This window comes from Scophthalmus maximus, chromosome 7, assembly GCF_022379125.1.
Source record: "Scophthalmus maximus strain ysfricsl-2021 chromosome 7, ASM2237912v1, whole genome shotgun sequence".
NCBI lineage: Eukaryota > Metazoa > Chordata > Actinopteri > Pleuronectiformes > Scophthalmidae > Scophthalmus > Scophthalmus maximus.
In genome coordinates, this window is record NC_061521.1 from 9,586,352 (window position 1) to 9,599,552 (window position 13,201).

The window sequence follows — 13,201 nt, forward strand, 5'->3', positions numbered from 1 at the left end:
GTGTCCGATTTGATATTATGCTGTACTTTGTACTATGACTATACTATATACAAAATCGACTTATTGTGTCCTATGGTGAATAATCCCAAATAAAGTTGTGTTTATTCAAATGAGTCAAAGATAGACAGAACACCTGGAGCCAGGTGAATGGGTCAACAGGCCCCAAGTTAATCCAGCAGTTCACTTTAGTAATGTTTCTTTACACTGTGTCTGTGCATGTGTTATGTTTCTACATGAACACCACGATCAGTAGGTAGGCAAAGAATTGTTGTACGTTTGACTTTGAATGTACTTCATAGTGTAAACAACACCGATTACTCTCAGCCCCACCTGAAACCCTCTGTGTCGGTTAGGTTTTTGTCAAGATGGCAGAAGCACCACAACACCAAAAAATAAAGAGAAACTTCTTCGCTGTGCAAACTTACCCCACATTCAGACGCTTCCCTTTCTATGCTACAGGGTCAGTTCATGCTTTATTAAAAATCTCTGTTATCTACATTTGTGTCTAACAATCCCACCACTTCTTCAAAATGTAGTGAACACTTGTGTTGGACAATCCGCCTGTTGTCAGTGTGATAACAGCACAGTTGTACCTGACACATTTTAAGTGTGTTCAAACCGGTTCCAGGCGAGAAAAAAAAGCAGAAAACAGGCCTAACTGTTACGTTACCGTGGGTGTGTTTTCATTGTGTAAACTCATAGGGTAAACTAAGCTATCGCCACAGGGCAGTATTTGGAGGGAAAAGCGAAAGTAAGATTTCACGAGGGTATTTGAACGCATCACATAGGCTGTTTAAAAAAATCAGCAGCTGGCGGATGGACAGCCGCTGGTCACACGTGGACACAGATAATACACCAGTGTAAATACAGATAAAGAAGGGATTGTTGCCATTAATCTTTACCAAAAATTCAAATATAATCAGACTTTATTCATCTAGCACTTTTCATACAAATGACAATGCAACACAAAGTGCTTCACATACAATAAAATGTATCACACAAAAAATATATACACCCCCCTCCCTCCCATAGACACACACACACACACACACACACACACACACACAGAGAGAAAGAGAGAGACCTTATTCACGATCAAACATATGATGCAAAAATACTTAAATTATATATATATATATATATATATATATATATATATATATATATATATATATATATATATATATATATATATATATACACACACTCACACACACACACACTTCATGAGATGCATGGTTTCATGATATTAGTTGATTACTCTATGAGATGATAGAAAATGAATGGGCGACAAGTTTGATGACTGAATAATCATCCAAGTCTTCTCAAAGTGTTCACTCTGTTTTCTGACATTTTATATTCTGATTTAGCCTAGGACTTGTCTGAAGGGACTCATGGCTCTCTCTGTGTTTTTTCTTACTTTACACAGAAAAAAATCAAGTAGTTAATTGAACACACACAACGAAATAACATACGATTCAGGTCTTATTTTGACAAAATCTTGTTGAGGGGTTTTTTTGTACGTCAGTGGTGCAACATTCTAACGAAAAGATCAACTTATGAGGACCTAAATCATATGGGGGTAAACTTGAGGCCCCTTGAGGTCATACCATCATTCCCTCTTGTTGACGCCACACCTGTCTTCACCCGTAGGAGGCGCTAAAACACACACTCTCTGTGGTGAATAAGCCCCTTCGCGATTCTCGCCGTTTGTCCCCTCGCTGGTTTCCGTAGTCACTGGGAAAAAAAACATGGCCACGCGCACGGGCAGGTCTCTCCTGTGCCTAGGTCGAACTCATATTCGTGCTCTTGGACTCCAGAATGCAGCGGGCAGGGTCACGTACGCGACGGAAGAGCCCGCAAACCATCAGTCTCGTTTCACGGGTGAGTTTTTTTTTTTTTTTACCTTCGCCGCTCATCCGTCGGCTCTTATTCGGAGGCTACATGCTAAGCTAGCAGGTGCCTCCTGTCCTCTGACAGCGGTGCACTGCTGCAGGCACCGTGTGTCCATACGGGACTGACTGACTGGTTCCATAACGTGGAACTGTAGCGACCCGTCTCCTGAGTGTATTCACTGGTCCATTGTGGCATCTTCTGTCTTGTCATAATCACAATCATGGCGAAATGAACTTGTAATCGGTGAACCGTATGGAGAAAATGCGGACCAAGTTTTGAAAACATCAGGAAACATTGAAGGAGTCTTGGGGTCCCTTTTTGCAACATCTGGACGCAACTTGATTCTATTTGTATTTATACATGTAGTCATGCACTGATTTTTTATTGCCTGTTACTGTTTCGTTATTGTGTTCATACCTCTAGGCATGTGTGGGTTTTAGTCTCCTGGACCAGTGTTTAAGATGAACTGGACATACTTGTATATAAGTATATAATGGTATGTGTGTGTGTGTGTGTGTGTGTGTGTGTGTGTGTGTGTGTGTGTGTGTGTGTGTGTTTTGGTTGGGTTTTGGGTATTGACTTTTACATTTTGTTTATATGCTATCAGAAAAAAATCTAGTACAAAAGAACTTTAAAAAAGATAAACAATCATAATCATAATCTGCTCACCGAAACAAAGAAAATTAGGTAAAACAACTAGGTGAGATAATAACCACTTTTTCTGTTAGACATAATGAAGTAGCAGTGCAGACGTACAGTCGTATACACAGAAGGGGTGCAGTCTAAAAGAACTAGAAGAGTGGAATATTTATATATGCACACTACGTCCCTCATACACAAACATCTGCACATGTACAGGTGTTTATCTCTCTATTGGTTATTCTCATCACTATTTTCAGGTCTGATCGAACGACTAACTGGTCGGATGAAAGTCAGAAATGTCCATTACAATTTTTCTAGGGCTGTAACTTAACGATTCTTTCCATAATCGCTTAATCTGTCGATTATTTTCTCGATTAATCAATTAGGTGTCCATAAAGTGGGAAAAAAAGTCCATCGTGTTTCCCAAAACCCCAAGACGATGTTTTGTTTTGTTCACACACCAAAGATATTCAGTTCCCTGTCACAGAGGAGCAAAGAAACCAGAAAATGTTCACATTTAAGAAGCTGAAATCAGAGAATTTGGACCTTTATTAAATAAAAACTACCTGAATCGATTGATTATCAAAATAGTTGGCGATTCATGTTGCAGCTCTAGTCCATTACAATTTTCTAAAGCTTTTGGTGACGGTATCAGTTCACTGTCATGAAACACCAAAGACAGGAAATGCTCGTGATCTAAAAGCTGGAACGAGTCAACGAGCAGAGAAAAGCAAACAGTACTTATTACATCATACAGTGTAATGTGTAAAAAACCTGTCGTACGCAAGAGGAATAGTTGTGCTTATAGAGTAAGTGTATTTTTGAAAATACTAATTATTACAAACTGTACCAAATAATCATGGCAAAAATACAACAACTGCACTTGAGAAATAGGATATGTGTGGTGGTTAGTGTCTTTTATGGCCCGGAAAGCAGTGTTAGCTTTATGAAATAAAATGACGTTGCTGCATTTTTGGATTTATGTGTGGCTTAACTTGAATTATTATAATTTTAGGACCTCCTGATAGAAGAAATAAAGGACCATTTGCCAAAAAACCCAGGAGAAATGTAAGTGTGTCTGTTTTCCCGAGGTGGAATGGAACAAGATGAATACATATCCTGATCAGGAAATGTATTCAAATATTTGAAATGACTTGCACAGATGTTAATGATACACATGAACAAAGTTGTCACGGTGCTGCCAAAATAGCTAGAGAATAGTTTTTTTCTCTCTTTCTGTTTTTTAACTTTTCCATTGATAACATTCCCTCTGTTATCTGTGCTGTGGGGTGTTTCAGGAAGGGCAGAGCAGGGCGGAGAGGATGTCTGTGGATCAGGACTGGACTGCAGTGTATCCATCAGCAATGCCCTTTAGAGCAAATACTGTCCCCCTGCCTGTCAGGATGGGCTACCCTGTGAAGGGAGGTGTTCCTTCACAGAAGAGAGGCAACCTGGAGCTCATCAAGGTGAGACCTCAAAACGTACACAGGACCACAGGATGAGGATTAATGTCAGTGCAGGTTGCAGTAAAAGATATTTCAGGTGGAAACAAGAAAAACTGGCGATTGCTTCCCCAGACAACCATAATAGATATGCTCTAAGTACCCATTGGATTCATAGATAAGGACTACAAATACTTTTTTCACTATGTCCAGTTGAGGTCACAGCCAGTGCTCTCGTGTCACTGATGGAGCCCTTATTTTTTTCTCTCTGCTGCACGGCTCTGATGGCCCTGTTTATGTGCCCCGGATTACTGAGCTGCGGTGTCCAGACACCAGCTGCTCCATCTGGACTTGAGCCACTTGCAGATCCACTACTTTCACCAGCCACAGCTGGAACTCTGCCGTGCAGCCTGACACCATTGATTTCATTCTCTCACTCAGCCATGGCGGGCTACACTGCTGCGCATTTGTAAATTTGTATTATTCTTTCTATATTTATATATGTTACGTTCTAAATCGTAACTCAACGATATTAAACCAATAATGTGACCCATGAGAAGTTAAATTGATGTCGGTATAGGATGTGTTATATAACTATGTATTATATAATATCCTTCACTCAAAGGATGAAGAGGATAGATTTAGTTTGGCACTTTGTTTACAAAGCACTTGAAAAGATATTTTAACTACTTCATATCTTCATATTTATGTTATGTTAGGAGTATTGTCTGCATTTGAATAATATTCACAAGACCTCTCGCTCATGATCCCTTTCAGATACCGAACTTTCTGCATTTGACACCAGCAGCCATCAAGAAACACTGTAAAGCTCTCAAACGTAAGTTCTTCATTTGATTGTAAAGAGAAAAGGCCATTTCGGAATTTGAAGTGTCGGCTAGCAGCTATTGTATTATTCACGCTTATTTAGCATAAGTTAAACTGTCTGTCTCTGTCGTCAGCATTCTGTACAGAGTGGCCTTCGGCCTTGGACACTGATGCCAAATGTGACGAGCACTTCCCCATCAAAGTAGAGAGCACAGACTACCTGTCCGCCGGCCCGTCTGTCAGAAACCCTTCAGCTCGCATTGTTCATCTCAAAGTGAGTTTTTTGTTTTTGTTTTACCCTTTACAGTTTCTATTTTGAATTGAATATTACACTTAATGATACAGAATTTTAAAAGGGTTTTGTCGATATAGAGAAAGTCAAGCATACAGAAACCTTACATATAAAATGAGATTAGAGATTAACAAGGATGTACAATCACTAGCTGACATGTCCCTGTGACTTACCCAGAGAGACGCTCACTGTCCATTGACCTCGAACCTAAGAAATGATGCCATCAAGACAATAGAGATTAGTCCTACAGAATCAATTTACATATAAGCATGTTCTGACACTCTGTTGTTGTTGTTCTTGTGTTTAACTTCTTAGTTTTTTGCGGAAAGTGTTTTTTTTTTCTTTTCCAGCCACTTATAAAATATTTTGTCATCGACATATTTGTTGAGATATTTAATATTTTTCTTAACTTGGCTACATGTTTGCACGAGTTAATGATATTGGCTTTGTTACTCTTGAGCATATTAAAATAAACTACAACACAGATAGTCTCAAAACATTAAACTGTTATTTGAAAAAAAAAGGTGGAAATGTGTCATTAATCATCAGCCATCTGCTCCACTGACACTTTGCCTTAGATTATATCAACAAGGTAGGAATTATTCAGACATTAATCCTTGTGGATTAGGGCAGAAAGATAGATTGAAGATTAAATCGCACACTGTTCCACAGTTCAGTAAGTGCACCAAGCTCCCACTTTCACTTAACTAAAAAACAGATTGAATGTTTTTTATGAAAAATGCACCCTGTAGTTGCCTTTAGTTATTTTGGTGTTCAATTAGACAAGGGGGAAGTAGTGACGGAGTATGGGAAACAAAATGTGTGGCAGGATTGATCCGGAAAAACACAACAGACGTCAACACGTCACTGTCTGTCTAATCCTCTGTGCTTTCAGTGCACAAAGCCTAGTAGACAGAAAACATGCACAAATGTACCTGTCAACCTCTGAATGCATTTTTTACATTGTGTTAGTTATATAAGTTAGAGCCATGAAATAAAATGTAATCAAGGAATAATCTCTGTTGTTTTTTCCATCTATGATCTCTGCCAGGGGCTTTAGGGGTTGTTCTGCGTCACAGCAGAAATGCTGTGATTACATCTGTAATGTATAGTATTTTAGACAAGAGACTTAAGAACAACCCTTTTTGAATCTTGTGCCTGGATCAGTAAAAAGATTCTATGGTGAAACTAGCAAAAGTAGATTTGGACACTTGTTCTTGACAATTGTTTACTGTTTGCGTATATAAAGGGTGAGCGATAAAGTCAAAAGTTCCGAATTAAATCACATTTTCACTATCTTGTCTTAGTGTGATTAAAAAAAAAAATCCATCCCACAGACGTATGTGGAAAACTGTTGCCTAAACGATCAGATTATTTCTGTTTTCTAGTACGATAATCTCTTGGTGTCGTGTCCTACACAGGTGAAACTGTCCAGTTTGAATCTGGACGACCACGCACGCAAGAAAATGCTCAAGCTTGTTGGGGAGAAATACTGCAAAGCTACCGATGTCCTCACCATCAAAACTGACAGGCAAATACTGCGACCAATATATCGATCGGGATCTAGTTCAAATATGACTTAAATAAAAAAACACATGCTTAAATATCTTCCCATTTGTCTTCTCCTCCTTTTCTCCATCAGCTGCCCACTGAGAAAACAGAATTTCGAGTATGCCATGTACCTGCTAACTGTCTTGTACCACGAGTCTTGGGTGAGTAGTCATTTGTTGTCATTACATCTTTTTCTGCGAAACTAGTTTCTGTGCTGACTGAACATCGAGCGGACGGATACGATCAGTCAAAGGCCGTAAAGGGGAAAATAGTCACCATTCCGAAGCTAAGATGTTGTTGGAGTGATTAATCAAGTGTAAACAAAATGCCTGTTTGATCTAAATGACAGACTTTTTCATCCAGGTTATTTAAAGATTTACCTTCAGCCCCTCAATACTCCTAAACCAGCTCTACCAGTAGATGACAGAGGCGCCTGTTCTCTGTCCACTAGCGTCACACTTCTCCTGTGACCGTGGCCTTTTCCTCAGTCTATCTTTTTTTTGGCGTCCTGACCTTTCGTCTTCGTTCAACAAGTATCCATTCATTTAAAGGCCGTTTGCTCTCTGGCATTACTTGTACTTGTGCTGATGACCCACTGTCACGTTCGCTCAGTGTACCCCGGAGAGGTTTGTTTGAGATCAGGTGCATGATAATGGTCAATCACATGATCTCTTCATTCCTTCATCACCAGCATTTGCACCCTTCTGGCATCATGGCACTCTGCTTTTTTTATTTTACCAAGGGAACTGTTGTCCATCTTGCCCTGAGATCTGAAAAGCCCATTAGGGAGGTTATCAAGAGTTGAACGGACAGAGGGATGGCGAACAGCAGCATTGTCCAGTTGACATTTCCCCGCACATGAGGAGAAAACAGCCTCCCTATCAGGTGTTGACCCTGATATTCATTTGCCACAGAGAAGAAGAAGAAGAACCAGAGAAGTCTGCCACCGGGTCATTAGCCCAGGCGCTAATCGCATGAATTTGCAGCCAGCCACATGAAAGAAAATGACTCCCCCCTCACTCATTGTGCAACCTGTGCCTTTGGCTTTTCCCGTCATGGCTTAGTCACATTAAAAGAAAATCTTTCAGCTGGGAAAGGTGTCCGAGCCAGGAGGCAGAACACTGTCCGCTGCCCTTTCGGACACACAATGGAAGGCACAGTGCTCGTCCCAGCAGGCTTGTGGAAGCTGTGAGTGGCGTGGCGTTCAGGTTGTAACGCTAGCCCACAAAGAATCCAATTGTTTGCAGCCACTGGGCTGATTTTTATCTCTCCACTCAGAGAGATGGAGCTTCCCTGCTAAATCCAGGCACATTCACCACTAGAGGCACTCCATCTACTTTTGTACCTCCATATCCAACACCTGTTTCCTTTTCCCCTCACTGAAAATGTAAAGGCTATTTGGTTGGTACATGAACTAAATCAAGAAAACCGGGGGGGGGGGGGGGGGGGGGGGGGGGGGCAATTTGTGTCCTGGCACGTGATCAGATGTTTTGTCTTTAGACCAAACTACTTAGTGAAGGATGAATTTCCTCATCATCAAGGCGCACAAAAACTATCACAACTCAGATTACTTGGTTTACATCATTTCAAAGGAAGCTGCCGATCTTTTCCCCAAGTATCGAGTGCCGGCCCCTCACTCACTCGGGCCTGGACTCGATCCAGACGGGATGTTGTGCGGATCAGATATGTATAGCGGTAATGATGGTCATTAACCTCAAACACCTGGAGAGCAGCGGAGCCCGGGCTCTTGTCTCTGACCTGCCTTAAACTGCTGCACAATGGAGCCTGTTGTTCCCTGGGGCGTGTGACGATAGCTGGGCAGGCAGCGGACAGAGCACTCCATATGGAGAAACACTATCTCTGTGAGACGAGCATCAAAGAAGCTGTGAGCGGTGACCAAGGACCCTCGTACTTTACATCTGTTGCCACACTGCGTTTAAACTTCAGGCCGAGGCACAGACTTCTTAATGTCTTCTGTTGCTACAAATACGCAATGTAATTGCTGCATTACTACTCATCTACTCATTAGAATATGCACAGTGCATGCTAAAGATAACCCATGTTCTGTTTTTTGTTTCTTTTTCATTCTCCAGAAAACGGAAGCCTGGGAGGCCGAGAAGACCGTGGCAGACATGGAGGAGTACAGCTGGGAGGAGAGCCCGTCCCAAAAGAACCTTTTGGACATCCTAGTGCGCATGAAGGTGGCCGGGGAGGGAGAAGGCGAGGAAGTGCGAGAGCAGCTGCTGGGAAGAAGAGAGGTGCAGGAGTATAAGGACTCGGTGACGAGGCTGAAGAACGAAGGAGACAGCGATAGCACCATGCTTCAGTACAAAGAGGCCGTCAAAAAAGTATTCAACCTGTGATGGAGCTTTAAGCGGAAATGTATTTACATGCAGACAGTGACCAAGAGAGACAGGGACCTGTAATAAACAGTGAACATGTTTAAATACGTTGGACTCCATCAACAAGAGGATATATAGGTTTCAACTAATGTATTTATTCTGCAAAATAAATGTGCATGATCCTGTCTTTAGTATAAAAATAAAAGCGATGTATGCTATTGTTAATGAGCGTTCTGTCTTTTGAAGTTTGAAAGTTGAATCAAGTCCATGTTTACATATAAAGTTTTACCCACCAGTCAGTCAGTTTTTCGAGCCCAGTCCCCGTCCCACTCTCGTCACCATCAGGACGGGCAGCGGGACCCCCACGTGAAAGGAGGCTTTCAGCAACAGGCTGTTGAAAAGTACCTCACCCTTCTTAAAGAGTTTTGGTCTGCAGTCCCTGCACTACTTGGTCCGGAGACACCCAATGCACCGAGATGTGACACACTAAAGGCCAAAAGGCAAAACGTGTTGCTCCTTCAGCCCCACAAAGGACAACACAATCAGAACAACACTGACATTGCAGAACTTTTTTTCCCCCTTTGAAAGTGCTCACGTAAGACCAGCGTAGTCAACTGGAAAATGTCCTTGAGGTTTGGCATCAAGAGCAGTTTGAACTCACTGAAGTACATCAGAAATATAGGTCAGCCAAAGTACATCATATCGTCTTTCTTGAGGCAAACTGCCGTGGTAGAATACACTGGCAGAGTTTGGATCTTCTGTTGAAAGTTATTTGGTCACAAGTGAAACCAAAATCATTACAACTATGTTTTATATCGAAGCTAAGACATAAAATAACTTATATTCAGTATTTCAGCCTGACTTCCTCAGTTGACAGCAACTACATTTCCACTGAAATCTGCTTAAAATAAAGCAATATAAAGGTTTATCTTTTGCTATTTGAAGCATCCAGCATGCAAAGTATAACGTTAAAAAATCTAACTCGTCAAATGTATTTTCATAGTGGATTCATTCATTAAAAACTTTGCTGTAAACAAAAGCGAAATGTCAGTTCTTTTTTATGTTTTTTTTTTCTTTTTTACTTGGTTCCCCTTTCAGGAACGCTCTCTGACCAGCACGTACTTTATCAGGCGCATGGAGCCTCTTTTCCCCCTCCATGACGTCCGATAGCGCCCCATCCTCTTCCTCTGACCCCTCCAGCTCACGACCAGCAGGATGGAGCAGCAGCAGCTCAGCAGCACGGTGATGCAGATGGCCACTGCGACCAGTAAGGTGTGCGCAGCTTGGTGCCACCCAGCTCCCGACCCCACCACAGGGTCCTCTCCGCCCACTCCCTGGTCTCCCTCACCGCCTGCGGTGTGGTTCCGCCCCAGGGTGCCCTCGGTCTCATTGGGGTATTGCTTGCTGCTCCCCATGTTGCCCGTACTGGCTGTGGTAGTTGGAGGGATGGTGGCTGACAGAGGGGAAGTGGTGGAGTGAGGCTGGGTAGGGGCGGAGGTGGGGGGCTGCGTGGTTGTGGTGGAACGGACGGGGCTGGGGTTAGTCGTGTCGGGATCGCGATGGCCGCGAGTGGCGTCTGTCGTCGTGGAAGGAGGTGCAGTAAAGCTGGGTGCAAAAGAAATGGTGGAAGTGGTCGGGGCAGTTGTTTGTGCACGGTTCCCCGGGTCTGTCAGAGGAGCAGGTGAAGGGGAAGACAATGGGGTTGTAGTTGTGGAGACGACTGTCGGCTGACTGATGCTCCGCAGGGTGGCGGCGGCGGTGGAGCTGAGCACTCTGCCTGCTATGGTGGGCGGTTTTCCAGTCGGCGCAGACGTCAGAGGCGGGACAGCGGGCGGGGGTGGATGTAGGAAGTGGCGTTTGTCCGAGGGCAGTGGCTCTGAGGCGTTGGCCCGACTGTAGTGGTGGGGTAACACGCGCACATTGGAGGTGAAGTACTTTCCAAACACCAGCAGGTCAGGATCCACCCCTGAGACAGGAAGAGATTTTGTCAAATGGTTTATTTCATTTACCATTATCTACAAAATAATTAATTAATTAATAATAAGTCAATCAAAGCCTAAAACAGCTTTTGCTTTCATTATTAGTAGTTGTAATAGTGGCTCCTTGTGGCAATTTAGCAATGTCACTAGAAAAAAAATACTACAATCTGTAGAAAAAATGTAATATAAGTATCAGAGGTAAATGTGTATAACATGCACACATTAATTGGCCACTATGAGATGCTGCATTATTATATATAATAGGATTTATACTGACTTTTTGTGTCTGTTAATTGTTGTAGTTGGTCAAAGTGATGATCATTTCAACAGATATGTTATAAGATAAGCACGTGTTTTGTGTGCAAAGTTTCAATCTGAAAAAACACTAGTAACTTTTACATACGTGGATCAAAGTAAAAGAAAGAAAGAAAGAAAGTAGCCCACAGTATTTCCATCTGAAATACAGTGGAAATGAAGTACGAAGTGGAAAATGTGAATACTCGAGCCATCTACAAATAGTACTTCAGTCCTTGATTAGATGTACTGTACTACTTTCCACTACCGTTATGTCTACAAAGCAGATTAATAACTTTAAGGACTAAAATGTGTGAGGACTTATTGTAAGCCTTGGGTTTAGTGGATATGCATTCAGGGTGAAGCATCCCTTAAAATAAAACTATACATTTGAATTAGAGCACTGGAGAAGAAAAAAGAACTTGGCCCCATGGGACCCAGACTGACTTACCCTTGGTGATGTTGTACAGAACAACGTTGCCTCTGTGACTGAGGATACAGCTCTCCAGCGTGGGACAGTGCAGGTGGAAGCAGTTGACGTTTTCCTGAGTGGCGTCATAGTGAAATATGGCCAGGTTGCAGGAGACTGCCGGAGGACGTATGCGTCAGTCATCGAGGATGGGGAGTGGAGGCGGGGAAGGAGCGGGACAAAATGATGCACATGTGCGCGGTGCCATTACTCACAGTTTCTCGTCAGGCAGCAGGTGCGGCTGCACTTCAGCGCCGTCTCCTCCTGGTAGTGCCGCAGGAGCTGCGCCCCCCTGCGCTGCGACTCCCCGATGTCGAGGAAGATGCCCGGGAAGCGTCGGATCCAGCAGTTCTTGTAGTAGGAGGTGGGCGAGCAGCTCGCCTCGGCGTGGCGCAGCACGCTCAGCACCGCCAGCAGGCCCCGGGTGACGTTCATTGCGCGTGATGTGAATTATCAGACCACGTGAAGTGACAATCTGAACACGGCACCGACATGTCTGTGTGGACCCGTGGTCTGGTGTTACTGGCACCAGCTCCTCTCCAGGTGCACTCGCACCCAGCTGCGCACCTGGAGGAGGAGGAGGAGGAGGAGGTGCGCAGCCGTGCGCAACGTGTCCAGGCTTTGGCACGTCATTGCGCCCGAAGGCTCAAAACACCTCATTTTGAAGTTGATTAAACTACAGTTTGAGACTGGATCGCACATGGTCATCAACACTAGACACCAGCAGCATCAGCCTGGACTGCCGGAGGCAGGCTGGGTCCATGCATTCATGCTGTGCATGTCAAATTTGACCCTGGCACACCATGTAACTCAGCAGAAGACCAGGATGTGTTTTTTCTCTCTCCAATCAGTGAGTGATGGAGCAGAGGGAGCACCCCTCCCTCTAAAAACTGGGTTTATTTGGATTTATTTTTTTCTCAAAGCAATGGGAACTTAAACCAAAAGTGATTCCTTGGATTGAGGCAGCCACCGGTGGGTGACACGGTGGTGGCTTCAGTCCTCACAGTACTGTTGCCCAACCACTTCACCATGGCAAGGTGCGAAGTAGACGCGGATAGGAAAAGTGTAATGATGTCTCAACACCACCAGATGGCAATGTTCCCCTCCACTAGACAGTCACTGTGCGTGTACTCTACTAAGATACCAGAAACATTTTTGTACTATTTTGTACTAAATTAAAAACACAAAGGGCGCATGAACAGGCATCAATCTGTGACTGGAAACTTTAACACGAGAAAATAAAATAAAAAATCTTATTTTGTCTAGCCTGTGAAAAGTCAGGATTTATAATTGCTATATTTGTTTTTTTGGGGAATATCTTTATATCAAATCATATCTTTCACATTGTGTTGTCTACAATTTGATTAATTTATTGAACTGAATAATTAATACTAGAGTACTAACAGTGAAAATAACTGATGGAAACAAACTTTTTCTACCACTTACCTTCTGTTTGCAGAATTAGCTGG

At 43.0% G+C, this 13,201-nt stretch overlaps 2 protein-coding genes across 2 annotated transcripts; one reads left to right on the forward strand and one right to left on the reverse strand.

Moving 5' to 3' along the window:
• The first annotated feature begins 1,725 nt into the window (after nt 1-1,725).
• On the forward strand, nt 1,726-9,215 carry mrps35 (mitochondrial ribosomal protein S35). Its single transcript, XM_035643013.2, has 8 exons — nt 1,726-1,884; nt 3,554-3,606; nt 3,837-4,004; nt 4,758-4,818; nt 4,940-5,079; nt 6,519-6,628; nt 6,740-6,809; nt 8,742-9,215. Exons 1-8 carry the CDS (start codon nt 1,752-1,754, stop codon nt 9,009-9,011), a joined length of 1,005 nt encoding a protein of 334 aa, XP_035498906.2. The 5' UTR covers nt 1,726-1,751; the 3' UTR covers nt 9,012-9,215.
• Nucleotides 9,216-9,358: 143 nt separating this feature from the next.
• LOC118315592 (MANSC domain-containing protein 4-like) lies at nt 9,359-12,741 on the reverse strand. The gene is made up of 3 exons (XM_035643006.2): nt 11,948-12,741; nt 11,715-11,849; nt 9,359-10,956 (listed from the first exon to the last, which is right to left on the reverse strand). Exons 1-3 carry the CDS (start codon nt 12,165-12,167, stop codon nt 10,085-10,087), a joined length of 1,227 nt encoding a protein of 408 aa, XP_035498899.2. The 5' UTR covers nt 12,168-12,741; the 3' UTR covers nt 9,359-10,084.
• Between the last annotated feature and the right edge of the window lie 460 nt (nt 12,742-13,201).